Source organism: Dichotomopilus funicola, assembly GCF_033296635.1.
Source record: "Dichotomopilus funicola strain CBS 141.50 unplaced genomic scaffold C8A04scaffold_56, whole genome shotgun sequence".
In the NCBI taxonomy this organism is placed as follows: domain Eukaryota; kingdom Fungi; phylum Ascomycota; class Sordariomycetes; order Sordariales; family Chaetomiaceae; genus Dichotomopilus; species Dichotomopilus funicola.
Genome location: NW_026944077.1, coordinates 33,656 through 58,361, shown reverse-complemented (window position 1 = coordinate 58,361; position 24,706 = coordinate 33,656). Strand labels below are relative to the sequence as shown.

At 55.4% G+C, this 24,706-nt stretch overlaps 6 protein-coding genes and 1 non-coding gene across 7 annotated transcripts; 4 read left to right on the top strand and 3 right to left on the bottom strand.

Moving 5' to 3' along the window:
- Positions 1 to 3,061: 3,061 nt before the first annotated feature.
- On the top strand, positions 3,062 to 6,653 carry C8A04DRAFT_38967 (uncharacterized protein; the record flags this gene model as incomplete). Its single annotated transcript, XM_062784405.1, has 3 exons — positions 3,062 to 3,862; positions 3,957 to 5,600; positions 5,910 to 6,653. 3 exons carry the CDS (start codon positions 3,062 to 3,064, stop codon positions 6,651 to 6,653), a joined length of 3,189 nt encoding a protein of 1,062 aa, XP_062634942.1.
- Positions 6,654 to 10,149: 3,496 nt separating this feature from the next.
- C8A04DRAFT_13979 (uncharacterized protein) lies at positions 10,150 to 12,110 on the top strand (the record flags this gene model as incomplete). The annotated part of the gene is made up of 5 exons (XM_062777919.1): positions 10,150 to 10,746; positions 10,834 to 10,933; positions 11,004 to 11,687; positions 11,738 to 11,947; positions 12,007 to 12,110. The coding sequence occupies 5 exons, from the start codon at positions 10,150 to 10,152 to the stop codon at positions 12,108 to 12,110; spliced, it is 1,695 nt and encodes a 564-aa protein (XP_062634941.1).
- Positions 12,111 to 12,305: 195 nt separating this feature from the next.
- On the bottom strand, positions 12,306 to 14,253 carry C8A04DRAFT_38965 (Ppx/GppA phosphatase family-domain-containing protein; the record flags this gene model as incomplete). The annotated part of the gene is made up of 3 exons (XM_062784404.1): positions 12,306 to 12,480; positions 12,532 to 14,055; positions 14,147 to 14,253. The coding sequence occupies 3 exons, from the start codon at positions 14,251 to 14,253 to the stop codon at positions 12,306 to 12,308; spliced, it is 1,806 nt and encodes a 601-aa protein (XP_062634940.1).
- A 3,379-nt stretch (positions 14,254 to 17,632) lies between these two features.
- Positions 17,633 to 19,621, top strand: C8A04DRAFT_38964 (uncharacterized protein; the record flags this gene model as incomplete). The annotated part of the gene is made up of 1 exon (XM_062784403.1): positions 17,633 to 19,621. The coding sequence occupies one exon, from the start codon at positions 17,633 to 17,635 to the stop codon at positions 19,619 to 19,621; it is 1,989 nt and encodes a 662-aa protein (XP_062634939.1).
- A 1,654-nt stretch (positions 19,622 to 21,275) lies between these two features.
- On the top strand, positions 21,276 to 22,526 carry C8A04DRAFT_30807 (Per1-like-domain-containing protein; the record flags this gene model as incomplete). Its single annotated transcript, XM_062781530.1, has 4 exons — positions 21,276 to 21,416; positions 21,515 to 21,566; positions 21,645 to 22,407; positions 22,469 to 22,526. 4 exons carry the CDS (start codon positions 21,276 to 21,278, stop codon positions 22,524 to 22,526), a joined length of 1,014 nt encoding a protein of 337 aa, XP_062634938.1.
- Positions 22,527 to 22,761: 235 nt separating this feature from the next.
- On the bottom strand, positions 22,762 to 23,532 carry C8A04DRAFT_13991 (acyl-CoA N-acyltransferase; the record flags this gene model as incomplete). The annotated part of the gene is made up of 1 exon (XM_062777923.1): positions 22,762 to 23,532. The coding sequence occupies one exon, from the start codon at positions 23,530 to 23,532 to the stop codon at positions 22,762 to 22,764; it is 771 nt and encodes a 256-aa protein (XP_062634937.1).
- Positions 23,533 to 24,445: 913 nt separating this feature from the next.
- On the bottom strand, positions 24,446 to 24,517 carry C8A04DRAFT_t107. Its single transcript has one exon. It is a non-coding gene; the product is annotated as a tRNA-Thr (tRNA).
- Positions 24,518 to 24,706: the final 189 nt, after the last annotated feature.

Sequence of the window (24,706 nt, the reverse complement as noted above, 5' to 3'; positions counted from 1 at the left end):
TCACCTTCCCACGCCATGGGCCACTGTCGTGTCGGAACTGGAGCCCAGTAGTCACATGGGCAAACCACCTACCGCGCAGTTCGGCTTCCAGATCACAACACACCTAGGGAGTATCCCGGTCAACAACCCGTAGAATACATTGCGGGGGGGGCATTTTGGACGCAGCAGAGGAAGGGCTTGTTCGACCTAGAGGAGGCCACCAATAGACACGACAAGGAACTCGCCGGGCTCAGATGGACCTATTTTGAAGAAGCCGTCCCGCGATACCTCAGGCTGCTAGACAGGGAGGTCGGTCATCGCGTGCCTCATCCACTCGGGTCTTTAGCCCGGGGACATCAAGCCGAAGACCGCGATGGCGGAGCTCTGCGTATTCGACGCATGCGCGTCCTGGGGCCGCTATGGAAGTACACACTAGAGTAGTAGGCCAGATCCCATCATCCTAGAATAGGGTACTCCACCCTAACCTGGTTTACGTACACTGGTGATGCGGCACGCTGGAAAAAGCTCTCAGTCTTGGGGTTCCGAGCCCGGGTCGCCGATCTCGTCATTACAGTCCGAGATACGAGCTCGGGCAGCCATGTCGGGTGGAATACTGGAGTTGACAGCCGGCCTCGGAACCCGCAGCAGACTTGGACAAGAGAAATGCTCTGTGCAACTTTGTCATCAAATACCATGTGATATTTATTGAGGGTAACGTACTATGGGGCAAGGGATTATAAAAAAAGGGGGAAGAAGGAACTCTACATTCAACATTCGGCATCTAAAGCTGCAAATTCATCGTTTATTATGGCTCGCAACCTGAATTGAACACACAGAGTTTTGGGGCCGGTAGTTTGACCGAGATAAGAAAAGTATTCATAAATTTCGCATCCTTCAATGTTTGGTAATGTCGTTGACCAGGGCTCTCAAACACACACACACAAGCGGGACCAACTGACAAGCTGACGAAGCTGGCGAAGCTCCACCGAAGGAGTTGTTCTGTGGGCTCGGTGGGGTATTTGCGACCCTTGAATCTCCCCACTTTCCGCAGGAAACACGCTTGGCCAAATTCAGAAGGACCCATGTCAGTTCTCAAAAAGCTCTCACGGAATGACGTTGTTGTTCTTGTTCTTGTCTGGCTCAATTTTTAGTTTCCCGCCTTTTTGCCCCCCCTGCATTCCATTCGCGCAAATCACCGCCAAATGAGACCCGTGAGAGCGAGCGAGTGAGCACAATGAACACAACAAACACAGCTCCGAGGTGAAGTCGGAGGATTGGGAACACCAAGCCGGAGCTCTGTGCAAACTGAGCCATGTGGGAAGTCAGCGGGCGCTTTTTTAGGGGCGGGTGTTGCGGCTGAGCCGATCGGGTTGCACAGAGCGAGCGGTCATGGAGAAAGGACGAAAGGATGAGCCACAGCAGCCGAAGCCCGAAGAAGGTTTGTTGGTCTTCATTGGGCCGGGGTTGGGTGAGTAAAAAAAGAGCTGGAGCACTGCATGTTACAAGCCTGGCACGCACGCGCGCACGAAGCATGAGAGGGAGCCGGACTAGCGGCCTAACCCAGCAGACCGGGTCTTTGATTTGTTTGCGGTTTCCGGTTGCCTGTTCCCATCGGAATGCTGATCTGACGCTATTTTGCCATCGGGTTCCCCCTGCTGCTGTGGCCCTGGCAAGTCTGGCCGTCATGTTCATGGTTCCCGGCTCGGTTGGGAGCTTCGTTCAAGATTTTACGTTTTACATAGCACAGAGCCCACATTACTGTCCAGACCGACCGGGTACAAACATACACGAGCTTCTAGTGGCTTATTCCATCATCCCAAGTTCCCAACGATCACCCGCCGAGTTTGCTTCTGCAACATCGCTGAACTCAAGGCTCCCGTCACTCACCAAGTCCTCTCCGCAGCCGGTGCAGCCGTCCACGAGTTAACTACCACAGTAGTGTACAAAGCATCCCGAGACAGCCTCACCGGCTCACCGGCTCCCAGGCTCGAACAAGGCCACCGCTAGGACACAGCTTTGAACACAGCTTTAAGCTGAATGCCGGGAAGCCCTGCCTTTGTTGGGGGGAACAAGCATTACGACGCATCTCCGTGGCTTGCACCAACGCTTCCTCCACATGGGCCTTTGACGACCCACCATTCGCGTTCCTCAGCTCGCCTCGTCCGTCCACTTCTCGAGCCACTCACGCCCGAGACGCCCTCTTCTCCCACCGACCCTTCCCTGTGTTCCTCTTTCTCGGTGCTCCGGGACGCCGATCACCAAAGAAGCACCACAATTGCTCAGCAGTGTGATCCGATCTGATCTGGGTGGGCTCGGCGGAGTCCGAAAACCGAGACAGGCACACAGGTTGCTGCTAGCTTGCTTGACTCCTTGTTCTGCCCTCCATGTTGTCCAGTAAGTTTGTCTCAACTTCATCCATACATAGTACATATACATACGTATATATGTACGTGCATGTACAAAGTAGATCCCCCAACACCTCAAGGAGGAGCCCCTCGACTGTGCATTGCCCACCCCCGTCCATAACCCTCTCAACCCCGGCAAGCTCACCCGTGGGCCTAAGCTCCGTTACGTGCGGACCTGGCGAGACCCCCGTTGCCGGGAATAGGATACAAAGGAAGAGAGAGCAGGAGAGGGTACCTAGGCAGCAAGGAGAAGGAAAAAAAATTAAAAACATCCCGGGGAGTTGCTCGGTCTGTGAACGTTTTCCAAAACACACAAACACAAACACGAAACAAACCCTCCGCATCATAGCACCTCGAGAACCCTCTTAGGGTGAGGGCTTGAAGTGTGAGTGGTGAAAGAGCGAAGGAACGAACCGGCCGAGGAATCAAAACAAGAAAAGAGGGAGAAGAAAAAGAGGACAAACCAAAAGCCGAGGGAAGAAGACGCAGCAGTTGGCACAATGGGGTCGGGGACGGAGAAGAAACGGACTCGCATGGGCATCTTGACCTCGTTTCTGCCCAAGCTTAAGCTCACATCTCGTTCAGAACCACCGCCGGCCGACATTGCGCGAAAGCCCCTCCCGGGTAGCTCGACCGCCTCGTATACCTCGCTACCGCCCTCCAGTGCGACCTCGGCCATGACCTCTGGTACCCCGATCACCGCGGGCACCGCCCGGACGAGCGAGGAGTCCAAACGGTCGTCGTCACGCTTCGAGTCCGCAGCCGGGTCGACCGCTTTGTCGCCCATTGACGACCAAACCCCGCCGTTTCTGGAGCACGCCTTTGCCGAGTCCACGGGGCACAACAAGCTGCACAAGACGCTGGTGATGCCTACCTCCTCGCCACCACCACCACCACCAGTAGTGTCATCAGTACCATCAGTGCCACCAATGCCGCAATTACCACCGCCGCCAGTCCCGGGAGCAGGACCACCGCCCCAGTTATCACAACGCCCGACTGTCCTGACGAAGCCCAGCGCGCCAACCCGGCCCCCACCACCGCGACCGGTCCCAGAGAGCGGCAGGCGAACAGACCGAAGCCCGTCACCCGAGCGGCCAGCGTCGAAAGCAAAACTCCAATCCACCCGACTACAGCCTCGGAATCAGTCTCCAAGCTCGGACCCCCGTGGCCGGAGCGTCTCAGCACAGCCTCCGCTCGTTATCCCGGTGGCCGACGGCAACCATGGCTCGCGAGCCGTGTCCAGTCCGATCCAAGCTGGGCCGCCGGCGCATTCTGGACAACATCTGCTGAAGCCCGGCACGGAAGGCAGTCCGCCGCCTGGACTTGCGGCGGATAAGCGGAAGAGGAAGAGCTGGTTCCCTGGTGCGCGGTCGAGGGCGAATTCGGATGCCGGACAGGCCAAGAGCCCGGGGGCTTGGATCATGTCTCAGGAGAACCAGGCCGACTACAACACGAGCTTGTTGGTGAATGGGGAGAAGGTATGTGCTACTCTGTTTGACTCAAAGCTGGACTTGGAAAAATAAAAACGGTTGAATCGGCAAACAACAAGCTGACTTACATTCTCCTTTTTAGGTCCCTGAACTTTGGAACGAGGGCGGGAACGTGCTGGTGTATCTCCATCCCAAGGAGGCCAACCTAGGGCCGAGCTTCAGGGTGGCTGACCACCTCGTGAGCAACTCGCCGATGCTCATGGAGATCCTGGTCACGGAGATGATGGGTGCCACGTCGCACAATGAAGGGAACTTCGACGGCAGCGGCGCTTTGGACTACCCTACCGTAATACAGGAGGGCCACCTGTACCTCCCCCTGGGCAACACCGACGTCGAGTGTCTGGTGGCTGCCCGGAACCTATTCGCGTTCCTGACACACCAACCGCTTGTGGGCACCGACGAGCACCCCAACTTCTTCGCAGCGCTGCTCCAGATCGCGGGTCTCCTGCGGCGTTTCTGCTTCACAAGCTACGACGGCAACTCGTTCGGCGACGCAGTCACCGCGGCACTCGACGTGTTCATGGACCACACGGGCATCGCGGACGTGCGCCACAGCCGGGAGAAGACGCTGGAGGCGCTCATCCTGGCCGAGCAGCTCAAGTCGTGGACGCTGTACAACGAGGCCTTTGTGCACGCCGTGGGCAAGTACGAATTGCTCACCGAGCTCAGGTCGCCGCTGTACGACCGCATCTCGGTCGACACGCGCCAGCGGATGGACCGCGCGCACCTGGACCTGGTCAACCGCCAGGCCAGCGTCAACACGCGGCTGGATGCGTTCGAGTTCCCTTCGCTGTTTGCGGGCATCGCGAGCTCGACATCGACCGAGGAGTACCGCAACGTCAAGTTCAAGGAGTGGCGCAACTCGTACGCCAAGATGCGCACCTTTGTGATGGGGTACTACAAGGGCCTCTTTGGCAACTGGCCGCCGCGCGCCCGTAGCAAGAAGAACCACTTCTCCCAGAGCGGGCTCAACCGCCAGTGCCTCAAGATTCTGTACTCGGACTTTTGCGCCCTGTACGACCTCTTGGTGGATCGGCAGTCCATCACGCCCCGCGTTATCGGCGAGGGGTACGACGAGGAAGCCGATTCTTCTCAAGAGAAAGACAAAAAGGGCGACAGGGCCCGCGAGGCGTCGTCGATCTCGGCGCTGCGTAAGGTGCTCGGCGAGTTCGACAAGTCGTCACCCCCCGTCCTGCCGCCGATCCCCTTTGACGTGCCCAAGCTGCCGAGCATGACGGCCATCTACGAGAACTACCACGACCTGCCGGCCAAGAAGCAGGCCAAGTACAGCAAGTCGGTGCAGCCCCACGAGCTGCAGCTGATCCTGCTCAAGTCGCGCAACATCGATACCGACGCGCTGCACCTCCCCTTCCTGGACGCCTTCAAGGACTTTGAGCTGCGCGAGTCCCGCGGCACCCACCCGTCCGACCTCGCCGACCAGCGCATCGGCAACTGGCTGTTTCTTTATGTTGTATTGCAGTCCCTGCCCATGCTCGTCGTCGATGCCCCCGGCTTGCGGTATACTGAGGGAGTAGAAGACTTTCTCTGCCAGGCGCCCAAGGGTAACCCGCCGTGGACCGAAGACGCCGGCCAAACCCGCAAAATGTGGTTCCAGACCACCAAGTCCAACGTGGTGGAACTCTCGGCCGACGTGGTCATGTTTTCCGTGGAGGGCACCTATATGCGCTCGCACTGCTGGCTTGCGGCCAAGGACTGGGACGCTGGGGTAGCTGGCGCCGTCCAAGACCAGCAGCAGCAATATCAACAGCATCAACAGCAACAAGTCATAATACCGGATCACGGCACCAGCGGCTACCACGAGATGGACGCCATGTCCCCCGTCGTCGCAGGACGAGAGTCTACCTCATCCCCTTTGGCCACCACCAACCCAAACAGCTTCGGACGCAGCAACACGAGCATGACGACCCACCAGCACCAACAACAACACATCCAAAACCAAATCCGACACCGCTCTCAGAGCCCCCACCACCATTTCCACCAGCACCACCCACACCACCCACACCACCCACACCAGCATCAGGGGCACCATGGCCAACAACAACACACACCCACAACCCAATCCCCCGCGCCGTCCTCCCCCCATCTCCTCCCCCACGCCCGCCCCCGCAGCGGTTCCGACGACCGCGCTCGCCAAGCCTTTCGCGCCAGTATCGCCATCGGCCTCGAGCCCTTGCCACTCCCCGCTGCTCCACACCCTCCGACTGGTGCACCGGGGGCTGCGGCATTTGATCGGGCTTCGAGGGTTATGAGTTTGGGGTCTATGTCTGGGCTTTCTTCTTCCGCCGCCGGCATGGGAGCAGGAACAGGGACATGGAGTCCCAGTGGGACGGGGACACCCGGAACGACGGGGAGTGCAGGGCCGGGGAGTCCTGCTTTTGGACCGGTTGGTGGAACTGGAAGCAGTGGAAATGGGAATGGGAACGGGAATGGAGATATGTACCAGTTGGGGTTGCGGGTTAGTAGGTCGGCCGCCAATCTCGGACAGTTGGGTGGTAGTGGGGGGGATTATCTCAGTGCTGGTGGTGCAGGGGGCCAGCCGAGAAAGTCGAGTTATGGTGCGTTTGGGATTGGACCGTCGAATCTTGGGCCTGGAGGCGGCGGTGGTGGGGATCCGGGTCATGGTCATGGTCATGGTCATACTCAAAACCATGGTCACGGTCACGCCGTGAGAGACTCGATGGGCGGGGGCAGCACGTTTGATGATATCCTGAAGGGGATGGATGATAAGGGGAAGAAGAAGAAGAAGCTGTTTTTCTGAGGGGCTGAGGGGGGTGGTATGAGAAATGAGAAGGGAGGGGTGTAATGAACCGGGGGGATTCGGGAAGAGGGGGAGTAAATGGAAGGAGAAAAAGGGGGGTCCAGTAGGAAGAGAAAAGGGATAATGAAGCTCGAGTTTTCAACCGAGACACCGGGTAGAAGATTTTTTGTTGGGTCTGGAATGGCTTGGCTGAGCGGGTGGGTTGGTGTCTGGATGGGTACATACCGCCTGATTTGTTTAGTTTTGTTTGGTTTGTTTTCTGTTCTGTTTCTGTTATTCGTTCATCTGTTCATATGTTGGCAGTTGACACACACCTATCCACATCTCGACGCATGATGCGGTGTCCTCGTGAGGGGGGTGTCTCCAAGCATTCATGAGTTGTTTTCTCCAGCATGAGTTCTGCAGGTTATTTAGCATGCATCAGCAGTCCTTGTTTTTGCCCAGCATGGTCATCCGGTGGGAGATGCGGTGGAGGAATAATGAAGACGACCACGAGTGGGGAGAGAGGGGGGAATGGGATGTAAGAAAAGAAAAGATCCGGCGGGTAGGTCGGTCAGGTAGATGCCCAAGCATTCCAGTAAATAATGGAGATAAACGTGGGACTCGCATCAACGGCGCTCTTCACCGATTTTGAACCTCGACCTTACCCTCGTGATTGTATCAGAAAGGGTAAACGCAGCTCAGCTTCCCTCATCAATAAGCCGGAACCCCATATTTATTCCGGGAACCACCGCTTTTGGTCACAACAGCAGCCTCCCTTGTCATCCCGCTGTGCAGGGGATGGGGGACAACGGAAAGAACGACTTCAAGCCACCAGACAGACACCGAAAAGTGTGCCAAATCATTCCCCACTGCCCAGGATCTCCGGTCGCATGTATGAATAATCCTCCGTACCACGGACCCGTGTGCATATGGATGTGCATATGAGTACATAAACTCAAGAGAAGTGACAGGGCTGATACGGTGCGAGTCTATCAAGTAAACAAAACACCCCCTCTCCCGGGCCCCACCCACACTTTCTCTTCTTCTCTCTCTCTTTTCCAGCTGCGTTCCATCTTCCATTTCCCTTTCCGGAGTGGTAGATCGGGAAGCACATGCACACCTACGCTTCGCAGATGCCTTGGCGTGCATCCTCCAACGCATTCCTTACGGCGGAATGCAACGGCACGTGCCGCATCTCTTCTGCATCTTGCTGATGGAGTTTGACCTTGGGCATGGTGGCATGCGACAAACGCACCTTCCCCCCTCCCCTCCCCCTTCCCGTGCTTGGGGTGTATGTAAGGCGGGCTGCTGAGTGTATGGGTATGGGTGTGTGGTTACTACCTCAGGTACTGGACCTTGACGTTCCTTCAGCACCTGCACGACAGATGAAGCGGTTGTTGGTTAGTCCCTGACGGTCCGGACCACCGAACGCAGTTTCCTCCCCGATCTTGAACTGTTGGGTGGTTCCCACACAGGGAATGCAACACAACCAGGTGCAGAAAAAAAGGTAAAGTACCCAGCTTCTCATGCGAGGAGCCGGGAATGGAAGCTCCAGACCAACACACAGTGCCCATCTACCCCATCCATGGGCAACAAATGCTATTCCGATCTCGCCTGGGAATAAAAGTCACTAGTCACTAGGTATGTACCTACTAGGTAACCTAAGCCATTCGCGGTCCTTTGTGTTTCGTGTCATGTTACCAACCCAAGGTACCCGCCCGACGTTTAAATGCCCGACCTTCCCCCACCATCATTAGCTCAGTCGTACAGCTGACACCGTGTGTAGGTACCTGATTTCTGCAATGCCGCTCATTTGGGAAACAATTTGAGGTCTCTTGAGTGCCCACTATGTAACATACCTGCGGATTACTTAGCATGCAGATGCACTGTCAACCTGAGTTGTTGGCAATGCGTCGTGCGGGAAACTAGAAAAACAGATGGCTGCAGAAAAGTTTGAGGAAGAGAATTTTGAAAAGAGAATTAGGAATTTCGAAAAAGAGGGGGGGGGGTTTATAGGAGTCCGTGACTGCCCTTTCCCTTCCTTCCCAACCCTCTTCGTACCTTCCTCAAGCAATGAGATGAGCATGTCTGGAGGTGAAGCAGCCTTTGCTCAAAGACGGGATGAATCTCAGATCGCCCACACGCAGACTCGCCCACCCCACCATTCCAGGGCCCAGACGGTACCTCTCCACCCGCCCTCAAAAGCCTTTCCCGTCCGGCCTGAGTAACGGTCCTTGCTTACAACCCAAGGTAGGTATCACAACTGACGAAACACAACCATACCATCCAAGCAGTCCCAAAATTAGCACACACAAGTCTCAAGCTCCACAAGGACACAAAAAGGCAGAAATTGTACCTCAAACTCATATGGCGCACACGGTGCCTGGTGTGTCCTTGGAATGTCCCTGGAATGACGAGACCGCCCGAAGATGGATGGTGGGGTAGTGGGGCAGTGGGGCCGCGGGGTGCCTGCCCCTCGGTAGAGCGGTTGAGCGGCCGTGAAGGTGGGTTGAAGTCAAGGGTCCGCCCCACAAGGCTAAATGCTACAGGAAAGTTGGTTCTCTGCAATTAAAGGTCGATGCTGGCAACCAAGTCCTTGAAGTGAACTGATGAGCTACCATAGTTCAGGAGTTTTGACTGTTTTCGTATCGACTCTCTGGTAGACTTGGGACTAGGGCCTCCTTTTCCGTCACTTGATTGACAGAATTCCCAGGAGCATCCCAAACGTTGAGCTGCTGAACCCGCAGTCCAACTCGTCTTGTCCTGCATGGTTCGGTTCCTCTCCAATTCAAGGACAACTGTGGGTTTGGCTTTGTTGCTTCTCAACTCAAAGGTGATCACAAACAAATTCCAGGTTTCCTGGGATATCAAGATGTGTATTTGCACTTTGGCGATGTTTTCTTCCCTTTTTTGCCAAAAAATTTCCCTTCTTTCTTTCCCTTTCTCAACTTTTTGGTCCACGGGCAAATTGACACTAGAAACCCTATTTTGTGTAGTCGACCTCGATTTCCGGTGTGAAACCGCAAATCGATTGGTCGGTCTAAAATCGCAATTGACCAATCAAACGCCCACGCCAGACCGAAAAGGAAAGTAGACACAACGAGAGCGCCCAAGATGTGAGGAAAAGATGGACGACGACCTGTTGAGGCTCTGGGGGAGAAGGGGAGGGGAGGGGGACCAGAAAACCCGAGAGACTCCCTCATCTGCACCCCTTATTCTCACCTTCTCTCCAAAGGCACTTCTACTTCGATCCATAGAGACGCGACATCTCTCCGAAAATCCTCAGAAATCCACCCCATCCCCATCCACATCTCCGGCATTGCCGTCGCCTTCCTTGCCTGACTTGCTGTTTGACGCCGCTCAGTCCGCCATACACACTAACGTTACCCGTTGGGCCTGTCTCGGCTCTGCACATTGCCTTACCCCGGTCGACCGCTAGTCCGTCCGTAGGGGAAACGTGGGTCCAACCATGTCGGACATTCTTAATCTCAACGGTCTCGTCCATGGGAGGGGTATGGATAGGAAGAATGGGCACTCGTCCGTGAACCCTGTCCAGTATGCGCCCCACAAGTACTCTGCAGACGAGAGAGCGGGCTCCTCCGAGACGGCAAGCATCTCGACTTCAAGCGAGAGCGATCTCTCCGACTTCTTCGACTTCCCTGCCTACTACGGGGGCGACGGGGAGACAGATGTAACCACACCCTCCGATGCGCCCTCACCGGTTACCAATACGCCGGAACTGAGACCGGCCGGGTACACCCCCACGAGGGTTGTTGACCATGATGGGGATACCCCCATGTCCGACGCCCCCTTGGACCATGAGGAAGTACAACTTCCTCTCATCTGGCCAAATATCCCTGGTCCCCACCCCCGCCGGGACAGCAGCATCTTGCTGGAAGGGTCTTTGTCACCCCCATCGTCACCATCCTCCAGTGCCGCGTCTCCGCCAACGTCTCCCACAGTGCTATCACCAGCCGCAGACATGCGGCTGGACGTACGGCCACTGGCCGTAGTACCCCAGCACAAGACGAGGATTCTCAAGGACAGGCGGAAAACAAGCAACGTGAGGAAAATCGGATCTTGCTACTATTGCAAGATGAGCAAACAAGGGGTAGGTAGCCCATTGGAACCACCCTTTTCAAGAAAAGAAAAGGGAAGGGAAAAAAAGTATCTTCCGTTTGCTGACAGTCGTCGCTAGTGTGGGGAAGGCGAAGTTTGCGCGGGATGCAGCAAACGACCATGCCCCGACCGCGCGTGTATCCGGACATCGCTGTCGAAACTCACCCCCACTCGGTTCTGTAAGCTTTTGCCCCCTGGCATGAGTTGCTAGCGGTATTGTCGAGTTTTGAGTGCTAATTATGCCCTTAGTCCGGTGGAATTGGAACAACTCAAACCCCATGCAATGCCGTGATGTCTTCACTGGCGGCGGCATGCAGAATCTCTTCATTTCCTGTTCGGAGAGCATTGAAAGTCGATGTGTGAGGCTCGAGGCCGTCGCGCCGCCGAACCCGACCGACTTCGAAATGAAAGGTCAGCGACCGAGGTGGGAGATTGCCATCCAACAATGGGTAGAGCAACAGATTCGGGCCGACAAGCGGACCGATTTCGAGGCCGAGATGGATAAATTGCTCCTTGAACTTGACTGCCGCCGTCGTGCGGGTGGGCGGGATAACAAAGGCCAACTGCTCGAGCCATTGCTGTCCAAGATTTTCAGCATGCGGTGCATGTGGCGGATCTGGAGCTGCGAGAGACTGGTTTTCCGCGAACGGCCCGGATCACCGCCCCTGCCATTCGACGACCGCTTTGAGTTGATTCAAGACTCCCTCCGGGTGCGTACCGGCCGAAGAATTTCGGAACTCGAACGGGAAATCATCAGCGAGCTTGAGGTGTATATTGCCCAGAAAGAACCAAAGGAGGTATCCCCAGGGCCGAAACCGACGCGCGGTGCTGCTCCCGTCATCAAATGGGTCTTGTTGTGGCATATGATGCTACTCTATCGCCAATCCATACACTGGCTGCTGGAGCAGCAACAGACCAAAGCTACAACGACAGGTTAGTTGGCACCAAATCTCCATGACCATCCAGAAATACCGTACTGACAGAAACACTAGCGGACCCTGATGACAGTGGGAGACATACCTTCCGGGAGAACACACAGCGGCTGTTTGAGGCGATTGTCGTGATCTACTCGGCCGTCTTCCAGAAGGCAACGACCGTGGCTAGAACCAAGGACGCGAGCCCTCAGGTATTCGAGGAGGACCGGGAGCTATATGCGATATACCAAAGGGCCTGGCGGGCGCTCCCTGAGTTTTGTAAGTCACTGCCACAGCCACTTCCCCGGGAAGGAAACGAGGCTAATATCATTCGATAGACCGACGAGTGGCTCGCCAGGTTTCCCCTGCCGACAACCTCTTTACCGCTTTCATCGTCACAAAAGAATCGGAAATTTTGGCGGCCCGTCCAGCCCGGAAGTGAAGTGATAATGCCGGTAGGGGGTGGGAGGGGCGAGAACAAAACGGGTGTTGGGATGAAACATGGTAGCTGGTCTATCCAGCTCCAACATTTAGTGGCTTTTAGTAGCGAACCATTTGGTGCAATTAATGCGAAGAATGACCTGAGCCGACCGGACCGCTGCGTGTTTTCTTTTTGGTTCTTTGACTTCCGATGTTCTCAGGGGAAAGTTGCAACATTGACGAGAACCTGCTTCCCGCCGTGTTTGTACTTTTTCAGACTTTTAAACAAATCGACGATCTCATCGAAGTCGAGTCCAGCCGTGGCGGTCTCGTTGACGAATATTTGCAGCTTGATATGGAAGGGGTTTCCGTCTTCCACGGTTGACCGGAACCTGAAGCCGTTTAGCTTTTTTTGTTGAGAAGAAAAGAGAAGGACGAAATACCTGATTTTATCTTGGATGGCTTGTTTTGACGACGGCCATCGTTTGACCAGAGCCACCACCGCGGCGGTCACGGCTCCGGTATAATCGGCCCAGAAGTTCGCAGCTGGATCCGCAGATTCTATCAAAGCTCGAAGGCTGTTCTCAAGTTGCTCATCCACGGGGGCTAGACCCGCTCCCCATCGGGCACGTGTCGTAACGCCCAACACGGCACGGGCTAAATGGGTCAGCCCGGGTTGTTCAGGAGAGCTAGCGGCATGGTGTAGCGCGGCGGAAGCGTTCTTCTCGGCGTCGGATCCCAAACCGTTCCAGATTTCCTGAGCGTAGAGTGTGCCGAGCTGCAGGCCGAAGACAGTGGTTGTAGTGGCCAGGTCCACGCTTTCCGGGAACGCTGACTGCAATGCGTCAAGAACGTCTTGAACGCTTGCTGATACCGGCTTGGGTGGTAGGGCTAAGGAGCCCTGGGTGGTATCGAGAGGGCAATCAAGTGGGTTGCTGTATCGAATGTCCGGTGGCAGGCTCATCATCAACACTCCCTCACGGTTTCCGCCCGCACAGAATGTGACAGAACGGATAGGGGGCACGGCGGCGATGAGGGCATCCACCACGGCAACAATGGCAGGAAACTGGAGACGTCTGCGTTTAGACATGCCGAAAACTTTCCCTTCGTGGGACTCGTTGAACTTGAGTAGTTCCTTGGTGTCACCAAACAACTCGCCCGAGACTTTGAAGGCGCCAATAGAGGGTATCGGGTAAGGCTGAATGGGATGCCTGCGCATGAGCATGCTCCCGTATCCTCGGAAGCCGCCGCCGCAAAGATAGACGTCGATACCCGGAGGCGTGTTACCGCCGGTTCCAGCGCGGCTCTGCTGAGCCTCCGCGGCTGCGGCAAGCGTAGGAAATTGGGCACAGAGCGTTTTGAACGCTTCGCTCATGCCGTTGTGAAGAAGAGAAAGCTCGGATGTTTTGACCTCAGCGTCGCTGCTGTTGAGAATCTTAATCAGACGGGCCGCACCGAAGGGTAGGCTCTGTCCCGCGAGTGCTGCGGCCACTTCCGGACCGACGGCTCCATCCTGCGCTTGAGACTTTGCGGTACCGGAGTCTAGATAAGTCATCTGGACGCTTCCCCCGCCGAGATCAAGGAACAGGCCCTTCACGTCGACAAAACCAGAGCAAGCGCCCACCGAGCCGAAGAGAGTCTCAACCGGAGGCGCGAGAATGGACACGGATAAGCCCGGCGACGCGGCTCCGATGGCCTCTAGCATGGCCTTTGCGTTCTGTGCTCGACGCATAGCCTCCGTAGCAAAAACCCTCAGCTGGTTGGGAGGGACGCCATAGTCATCGATAGCGATCGACCGGAAGCGTGCCAACGTTTTCGAAACGAGATGGATCGTCTCATCGGGAAACAGCAACGAAGGCCCACTGAGGGCATCAAACAGAGAAATTGCTGCCCTTTCACGGTAGACACACCTCAGCAACCGGGTCTGAGGAGGGGAGAGGTCCAGGATGGAAAACCGGATGCCATTGCTGGTAAAAATGTCAGGCTGCCGTTCATGCGCCCAAGCTTTCACTTGTTTCGCTTCTTCTTTTTGCAAGGGTAAGAACATTTTTGGCTTACCTTCCCATATCCACGAGAGCATGAAAGTGGCTAGGGCTGGAGGGATTCCATTGCGGCAGCTTTTGCTCGAGATTCTCGAGTGTGATGATGTCGACCAAGTCATCCATGTTGATGGTTCCTCCTTCAGCCAGGAAAGTGAATCAAGAAGGCCACCGCAAAGGCGAATTTACGTGGGCAAGGCGGAGGAAGGGCTCGGATTGGGCTGCGAGTTCCTTTCCGGTAGTGAAATTCGAGGCTCGAAAGCAGGAGGGAGATGTGGGGTCTCATCCTACGATGGAGGCATGAATGCCCAACATTGCACTTCTAAGTTGACTCTGCATCAGAAGCAATCAAAATTAGACCTTAACGGTCATATGTGGACGTGGGCAGTTGCGACTGGATGAAAGAAAGCGAGAGCCTTTCCTGGTAAACCAATTGCAAAAGACGGGACGATGATTGTCTTCTAACTACTACAGGTGTGGACAGCTCGACCAGTTGATAGCAGACTAACATCCTCCGGAAGTGGGGCTCGCTTCACGTCTCGAAGGCGCTGCTCCCCACTCCCGCTTACAGCCCGCAGTATTGAGGCGTTTTGATTCAACCAGGAGAAGGGTGAGCTGTCTTGCAGCGGACGAGATACGATGCAGTTGCTGGACATGGTTTTCCGTCACAGCAACGGAGCGAGAGGCTCTCCAGCAAGTCAAGTCTTGGCACACATGCACTTTTCCTGGCTCTTCCTTTTTGTTGAAAGGCGTCTCCGATTTGTGTGGGGGTTACCACGTGCTCGGCGATTTTCCTTCGGGGCACTTGGTCTTTGCATGCGGCTTTGGGTCAATGGTCGATCAAGGTGGCACTTAGCACAAGAGCGTTCTGGTCTCCGTCGGGTCGAGGTTCCAGGTTGAGGGATGTTTCTTGGAGCATCTTCCCCTGACTCCCCCTGAAGGAATGTCCCTGTCGGGATGAGATTCGCTCTTCCGCCGGCCCTCGGTGTGGGCTTGACGGGCTGGACTGGTAGAGCGGTGAAGCGCTTGCTAAACCTTGGTTTGAAGTTCGCGATGCGACCTCGGTTGTGTCCACCGAGCCCACGTCGTCCATTGTGGAGTGACGGGACATGGACAGCCCGTCGCGCTTCCAAACCACGCGCAACAATAACAGGTGGGGGCCGCCCACTCCCACTGCACTGCGCCAGGAGAGCTCTGGAGGTTTCCTGGACATGAATTGTTTCAAGCAAAGGAAGATTTAGCTACTATGTATATAATTAATCAAGGACGGCCACCATCTCGCTTTCTCTTTCCATCTTTAGGCGGACAGTCAGTCATTTCCTCTTTTCATGTTTCGTCGTGTGGGAGGACTTCTGGCGGGGTGAAGCTGAAGTCGCAACGCCTCGCCCGATGTGATTGGTCGATGGGTCATTTAAACTCGCGTGTCCTTGCGTCCCACTTAAACGCGAAAAAACGCGGTTAATGGTGTGACGACCCCGGCGGGTTCCAGTCGAAACCCCCTCAGTCTTGTCACACAGTGCGCTACGTTTCCCCAACATGATCAACTCTTCGGCCTCTTTTTAAACTACCCCTTTGAACATGTTTTCTCACAGCGTGGGAAATATAATTGGGGTCGGGGTCGTAGCTTAATGAATGTAGTTCAATTCTCTTCCGCTGGGGGGTTTGTGATCCAACTGTTACCAGGTCGCGATTCCGTCTCCATGAGATGGAATTGAGTGCTTTCAACTTGGCCTCGAGATTGTTTAGCTAACTCCCAATCGTGTATCGCCGAAGTGGACAACCCCACAGCTTCCATTCGCTTGCAGGCTGCATGTCGATTCCTCGCGCGTCACGAACGATTTCCAGCCTCTCGATTTCCCGCCTTCCTCGCACCACCTTTTGTTTGTTCTGCCAGCTCGAGGGAATTGATGAAGGATTCGCGGCTTGTAAAAGTCTTGACGGGAGTCTCACTGGCCCATTCACAGCTAGCCAGCGCTTCTTCGATGCTGGCTGCGGTTGTCGAAGCTGCCCTCTTCCACAGTAGTTGCCAACAAGGAGTCACTCATTGTTGAAAGTCCGTCTGAGAAGACGGGGCTGCTCCCGGTTGAAGCGACGGCTTGGAGCGTCATTGATCGCGTCGGGAGCACATATCTGCATGTCGAAGGCCCTGAGTTAGTCGTCGACTCGTCTGTCATGCCCTTGCAAAGGATGCGTCCAGCGCTCGCATGGTTCCAACCAGATGCTCGATTTGACCAGGGCCGTTTGAGGATTCATCCTGTTTGGGAACGCGTCTTGCCCGGAAGGACCAACCCAAACACGAACCCTGATCAGCTTTCAATTTTTTTCGACGCATTGCTGCCAGTCCGCCACCAAAATGCCGACCGTTGGCCCGGAATCGGCCGAGGAGCCGTCCTGGTTTCTGTCGTCGGCAGACCGACCCAAGCCAATTCGCAAATCAGCTCGCCCATTTCAGACTTTGCATCCCATCAACGGTGATCCGCTGCAACGCTTGTCCGCACCTATCCGGCCGCCACAGCACCGAACATTGGGAGTTCCACCGCGCAGCGCAACGCTGGATGTCGACAGGCCGACTTGAAGAAAGCAGGGACCCTGGATTTCCAAACTGCAACCACACCACTCCCACACCAAGAAGGAGACTGGGGTTCAGTTTTTCGCTCTTGAAGCCCTGCAACTGCAGTGCTGTCTCCACTCGAGTCAAGTCGAGTGGGTGTGGACGGTGCTTGGGACGGGGGGGTTGAGTGAATGCAGCTGCAAATCGAAGGGGCCACCTCGTTCGTTCCGGGCCCACTGCCCCCCAAACCGCCGCCCGCTCCCTTCTTGCATGAGCGCGGCACTGTTACATATCCCCAAACCACCCCATTCTCGTAGATCTCGCTTCTTTCCCCTTTCTTCAGCGCAGTCATTCATTTGCGACTCCAAGTTGACGACCTGCCGCGCTCGGCGCATGGTCGCGGGCGTTTTTTGTCACGATCTCACGGTACCCCAACGCAACAAGACACCCCCGAAAACGCTGTGCTCCCCCCCAAAATCCGAACCCAGGCTGTCTGTCGGCTTCTCTTGATCAACCAAGACAACCGACCGCGGGGATTTCCTTTGCTCGTTATTTTTCCTTTTCACGACGATTTCTACGCTATCCACCTGGTGACGAATTTTCTTGTTATTTTTCGGCCTTGCGACGTGCTTTATATGGGCAACGATAATCTACGACGCTTGTTTGCCCTAGCTCAGATCCCGACGACCCAGTTCGCCTGCAACCAGCCATCCGATTTTGGCTGGACGCGCCCGCGCTAAATAATTCGGTGGCGCGCCGCACGCCCTCGACGCTCATCATTCATCAACCACCCCCATCGTCGCCAAAACGCCAAACAAACTTGCCCCAAACACATCCGCACCACCGCGCATTGCCAGTTTTTCTGCCGTTGTTGTCTCTTGTACTCACATTAACGCCCCCATCCACCCACAACTTCTTGATGATACATCGGCACCCTTAGCCGAACACGACGAGATGAGTTCACACTCCGGTCCCGCGACCCTACCGCGGGGCTTTCGGTGCCCCGACTTGGAGGCACCTAGGACACCGGAGCCATTCCCGGAAACGGACGATGTCCAGATCCCCTCACCACCAAAGCCGCGCCTGAAGCTGCGCAGGCGTGTTGTCTCTCAGCTCACTGCGCCGACCCAACACTTTCTTGCTTCTGTTGCGGCGGCCGACGTCCCAATACCCAGCATTGAGGAACCCCAAATCGCCCCGGACGACTACGACATGAATGGCACCTGCCCCTTTCCCGAATTCCGGTGCGACGATGACGAAGTCGACATGAACTTCCTCCGGCCCCAGGGCAGAGGACTTCCCGCACCCAAGACACCAGTCCCCGAGTTGGAAACATCGCTGCCAGCGTCCCAGTACCCTAACTGGACCATTGACTCCATCAGCAGCGTGGAGTCGACCCCGGAGCCCGATTACGAGTCCAGCCGCCCCTCGACATCGAGGTCGACGCAAACTAGCGCGTCGTTGTTTAGCCGCTTCTCCATGGCTTCTGACGACGACCACTACGATCATTTCGGAGACGAGATCCAAGAGGACAAGGACAACCACCTTGTTCCCGTCGAAGAAAATGCTCCAGTGCAGGAACGCTCCGGGCCTCGGGGCAAGGCAAGGAAGGCCCCCTGGACGAAGGCGATGAGCGACCACCTGTGGTCGACCTTCATGCTCTACCTACAGGACCCCAAAGTCACGCCGTTCCGCATGGGCAAGAGCTGCATTCCTCCCGAGGGCGTCTGCTCCCGTGTCGCGCGTGAGGCGAAACGAAGCTGGAAGGGCTCCAAAGCGATCTCCAAGGCGGCTAGCTCTAGCGAGGGCAGGAAGAGCGGAAGCGCCACGCCCACCGCTGATAGCTCGGGCACCTTTATCCAATGGCCGCATACTTGCGCCGCCACGCGCGCGCACCTGCGGGACCTATGCAAATCGAAGGCCGGATCCCGGACTAATAAATACCGATTCACCTCGCGGCATATTACCCCCTTTACACAAGCCACTCCCCGCCAATGGAACCGCCAATCTGCTGCTCCAGGTCGCTCGCCCGCTCCGTTCACGACTCAGGATATGTCCATGTCACTTGCGTTGAGCACGTCTGAGAGTATGCAGCCCAACGGCCCCCTGGCCCAGCTCGCGGCCCACAACCCTTCGGAGCCGGCAGAACTCGGCCAACCTGCTTTGGCCCCGGCCCCGGCTCCAGCCCCGGCCTCAGCTCCCCTCGCAGGCCAAGCCCTCGGCACCTTTGAAGGCGAGCCATCTTTCGCGGAACGCCAGCGCCTTGGCTCTCCTTTTGGTGCCAGCAGCTACGGTCCCAGCTCTTCCGGTTCGCTTGCTGCCGTCCTCGGCCTGAGTGGTTCCATCCCGCGCAGGCAGTCGCAGACTGTCGGTCCACGGCGGACTTTGCAGTCGCCCGTGCGACTTAGCAGGTCGGGCACCCAAAAACGACGGCACACTCAGTCCGGCGTCCCGCGCAAACGACCCAGCATTGGTTCTGACCTGTGGCTCGACCCAGGCTTCAAGGCTGCCATGGCCGCAGCCGGTGTCACTCAGGCTCAGGAAGCAACCACTCCGACCCGCAATGAGTTCATGATCCCCAAGATTCCCTCCGTTCCCACACTGAGTCTCTCCACGAGCATGCCCAACGTTGCTGCGCAACTCGACGATTCAGCCCTCCCTGCTCCGCCACCCCGTTTGGGCTCCCCCTTTACAGCCAAGCGCTCCAGCTTTAGTTTCCCCCACAGGGTACACCGTGCGCATCAAGGAGGCAGCATCGACCTCGGCGTGCTCGGCCGGCCCTATGCGACGATGCAGCAGCTCTCGACCACCGACTCCAGCAACCTGGCGCCGGTTCCGGCTCGCCACAACAACACCCTTGTCGATCGTTTAGCCTACATCGATCAACGCCTCAAGGAGCTCCGCCAGCGCGAGGCCAACCCCCGTTCCTATGGTGGTTTGTAATACCGCAACGGCCACAGCCAAAAATGTGCAGCACTCGCTCGCAAACATGACAATAAACCTCTCTTCTCATACAAGTCGCCACGCCAAACAAGCTCTAATTGATCTTGGATCGACACAGCAAGTTGGCATCATTCACTTCTCGTCGCCCATGGACGTGTTTCCCGACCACCCGGGGACCGTTTTTGGATGTTGCGGCGTCTCTTTTCATCTCTCTTTACGATATGACGACGTTGGAAACGAAATGACGGATACGTCAAACCAGGTGCTTTTTTAACGGATTGATGGATGACATGATGTTCATGACAAGAACTTTTTGGGACGGAAATACCCTCGCTGCTTGGATTGAACATATATCATTTAGGAGCATTGTTCATATCACGGTGGGCGTCTGCTGGTTCTTTTTCGTCTCTTCTCCTTTACTTACCTGCTTTACTCATGTTCTTGCTTCTTCTTCATTATATCCCACTCAGTGGGCAGTTTCGGCGGGCTATGTCTTGGCGATGTTTTTTGTGTTCCCTTTGTGTCTTCGAAAATACCGCACCAACTACACCAACTATCTACCCATCGCTCACTGATGTTTCCTTTTCTTTTTCCTTTTACTCTATGCTCAACGACAACGCCGAGACCCATAGCATTGTGGGGGGCGTCATGAACCAAAAGTTAACGACTCATTACAAACGAACCAGCACGGCCGGAACCACCGCCTCAGACTATTTCCTTTGCTGTTTTTTTTTTGTTCTTTTATCATTACCCTTCTCTGATATCTCCGCCATACCTAATTATATGGGGCGGGCATATTGTCTATTTACTTTCTCTTCTTGGTTGCTTCCGACGCCTCACTTACGAGGCCGGCTAAGCATATATTTATTTATTTTATCTCTTCTATTTTTTGCCTACTTTGTTTTTCTTTCAAACCCAAGTCGGCCGTTTCATGCGGCTCGGCTCTGCATAGATGGGAGTTGGATCTGAAGATAAAAACTCGCGCACACACATCCCCGGCTTCATCATGCTTGGTTAGGAAAGAGGGAAAGGGAGGATTTGGAGTGGTTATTTGGTCATTGATGACGATCGAATATTGACGGATGGATGGAATGATGGATGATGATGGATCAGATGGGTGGGCATGATGACGCTTGATGAGGTATTATTACATATTCATGATCTACTACTTACTTACTGGCTACTCCGTCTAGCTGCTTGCTAGTCTGGAGTCAAGAATACATTCTTTGGTGCCACTTACTGTTTATTGCTTGGTGATTTGTTATTGATTGCTGTTGCGAGTATTGCTTTGGGGGGGTTGAACTGAAGGTCTGCCTTGAATACTTACCCTCTTACCCCAATGTTTAGCGATTGCGAACGCCTGTGCAAAGTTTTTTTTTTTTTTTGGTTTAACTTCCTTTAACTGTATCCTCCTGGACACTCGTTCCCGAACTTGTAGTTTAGTGACCTCGAAGTCGTCCGAGCGGGCGGCTTCGGGGTCGGGTCAAAGCCCGGCCGGCAGTTATTGTGGGGCACCCAGCCAGAGCAACCTTTAAGCTAATCGGACCTATTTGACCAGCGCGTTCCCTCATCCCTTTTTTCAAACAGCTTGACTTCTACCAGCACGACTTCCCGAAGGCTTGGAAAGTTTGGCCCACAAACCAATGCTATCACCATGATGAACCTTGGGGGGAGGCGCGGGCATTTTGCCCAGCTGCCACTGTTCCTTATTGTTGTTGTAGTTGCCCTTCTACTTGTGAGCCCGACTGCGGCATCGACTGGCGACCGGCTGCCAGAGTTCCGCGAGTGTGTCGAGGTTCGTGTTCCCGGTCCACTAAGTCCATTCGCTAGTAGCAACAGTCTGGCATTTTTTTATTGTGCGACTGACAGTGCGTCCTTTTTTGATGCTACCAGATATGCGAACGCGAAAACTGTGGCCCCGATGTCGAACTCCAGACCGAAATCCGTACGTACGCCTTTTCCTCCGTTCGAACCTTAACCTCCCCCTTTTCCAACTAACGCTCCCGCCTTCGCGCCAACACAGCTCTTCATCGCCGTCTCCTCCTCTGGACTTGTCCGGACGAATGCGACTACACATGCCAACACATCGTCACGGCAGAGCGCCAGACCCGCGACCCGCCCCAGCCGGTGGTCCAGTTCCACGGCAAGTGGCCGTTCTACCGGCTGCTGGGCATGCAGGAGCCGCTGAGCGTGGTCTTCTCGCTGGGCAACTGGGCGGCGCATTACTACGGCCTACACAACCACGTGCTGCCGCGTATCCCCGAGCGATACACCATGCGACCGTTCTACGTTTTCCTCGCCCGCCTCGGTATGGTCACTTGGTTTTTGAGTGCCGTGTTTCATACCCGCGACTTCAAACTGACGGAGCGGTTGGATTATTTCGGTGCCGGCGCGTCGGTGCTGTACGGCATGTACTATGCTATCGTGCGCATCTGGCGGCTGGACAGGCCCGGGAAGCGGAATGGGCTGAGGCTGTGGACGGGCTTGTGCGGCACGATGTATGCGTGCCATGTTGCGTACCTGGGGCTTTGGCGGTGGGATTACACGTACAACACACTGGCGTGTGTGGTGTGCGGCGTGGTCCAGAACCTGCTGTGGAGCTGGTTCAGCTGGACGAGGTATCGACAGACCTCGCAGTCGTGGGCGATTTGGCCCGGCGTAGTGGTGATGTGGGTGATTATGGCGATGAGTCTGGAGTTGTTTGATTTTCCGCCGCTCTGGGGGAGTTTGGATGCGCATAGTCTGTGGCATCTAGGGACGATTGCGCCGGCGGTGTTATTTTACCAGTAAGTCTATTCTCTAAACTGGGCTTGAATGAGACTGTGCTAACAACAGGCTATCTATTAGTTTCCTGGTCAAGGATGCGCAAGACGATATTGCAAGCAATGCGAGGTTGAAGGCCTAAGGCGATGCATTCCGGTTAAGGGAAGGGGTATCAAGACAGCTTTGTCTTTAGGGCTTAAGAATTAGGCAGCTTTTTCAGAAACATGGCGATAAGTAGGAAAGGACATGATTCAAACTAAAATGACAATCCCAGTGGCGATTTCCTAGCGACAAGTTCAGTGAACTCCCCGTCGCATCCAAAGCGTCTATCTAGGCCATCCGCCCCCTTTCCCTAACCGAGCTACCAGTACACTCCGCTACCAGGTACACTCCTCCCTTAACAAACCGAAGAGATGAACGTCAAACACCCGGCCGTGTTTGACACCGCCGTTTCTCTTCAAGCCCTCGCGCACAAAACCCGACTTCTCCAACACCCTGATGCTCGCGTCATTCCCACCAAAAACCTCCGCTGACAACCTGATCACCTTGGGGTATGTCTCAAACACCCACTTGCAGTACGCCTTACAGGCCTCGGTCATAACACCTTTACCCCAAATCGGCTCCGCAGTCCAGTACCCCACCTCAAAACTGAACTGCTCGACGTCCTCCTTCGTTTTAACCCCGATGCCGCCCACCACAGCATTGGTCTTGGGGTCGCTAATAACCATGATGGGGGCTACGTCGCCCGCCGTAGCGATGGTCTCGCCGGCCGGGCCAGGCACGCGGAAGGCCGACGCGAAGCCGATCCAGTGGTGTGCGGCCTCGAGCGTGTAGGGGGACGAGAAGCGGTAGGACATGTACTGCGCCATGGCGGGCGAGTCACAGGCCACTTGCATCGAGGCGGCATCAGCGGGAACCATGGGGCGGATGATGTAGCCACTGCGGCTCAGTGTTATGACGGCGGGTGGGTACGTGGGTGCCGCTGTGGCTTCCTCCGGCGCTGGTGCTGCTGGGGTTTTCGCTGCTGCTGCCGCTGCTGCTGCCCCCGATGGTCCCGATGATGCGTCCTGGATCGGCCCGGGTACTGACCCCGGCACGGAGTCAGGGGCCGACGCAAGGGGGTTGAAAACTGTTTCTACCGTGGACATGTTGGTCTGCTGTTACCTCCCAGAATGCGAATCTTGGATGTGAGAAAGTAAAATGGGGGGTTTGGTTGGTTAAGAGTCGGTGGGATATATGATGAAGTTTGTGAAATACGAGACTTGAGTTGGACGGTGAGATCGATCCGGAATGGCGTGAGTCACTCTCGCCGAACCCGAAGAGGAAGGAGTTGAGCCATTCACGAGAGACGAAGGATTCAACTTCACTGGCCGGCCTTTGACAGTTTATATCCCCGATTCATGTCCTTTTCATTAGCTTTCGTTTTGATTGTTATATTCTCCACCCAAACGACTGGCGCTTGCCTCCGGGTTGAGTGGACAAAACACGTCCCGCTATCTTCCATGGACCGCCAACACAATGCTTATAATGCAAGGGCGTGAGCAATTGTTTGATAGCGCCACTTCGGAGGTACGAGACGGATGTCGGTTACAGCGAGAGTCCTGGACGTCTAGAACTGCCCCGTATTAATTGGAAAAGGCTTGAAATTTAGCAACCTGCATCGAACAATCGTAAGCCTTGCTCGACTGTGCGTGTTGTCGACTGATTCGACCAACGACAAATCTCGAAGAGAGGCGCCAAGGACCGAGGAAGTTCCATGGTTCCCCACGAAACTTTCGAAACAGGGGTCCCAGACAACTCCCCGCAACAAGGGAGGCCCATGGTTCAAGCACCTGCAGAGGTCCCTCGATGCCAAACTCACATTGGTGATGACGGGGAATATCTCGGATTGACAGAATAGCTAGATACCTTCTACCTTCTACACAGCAGTCTGTTGTGAGATGTGCGATGAACCTGAGATGGGCCTGACTTTCAAACTGGAGACAATCAAACGAGTTGGCTCTCAGTTGGCCCGGCCTTTTAAAAGTAAAAAGTTAACTCAAGTACTGAGGCAAAACAATATGCCCACACTCGGAGTCGAACCGAGGATCTTTTCATTACGAGTGAAACGCTTTACCACTAAGCCATGCGGGCTACGAAGAGATTACATAATCATAAGAGCTCATGTTTCATTTATCACAAGGGGTCTCATGCAACACAGCTGGTACTGGGAACCACCACAGTGGTCAAGATTGTAACCTGAGAGCCTGCAGGCGAAAATTGATAGCGGAAATTTCACATCACTGTTTTGCAAATAGGTTATGAGTTTGTTTTTCCCGAGAG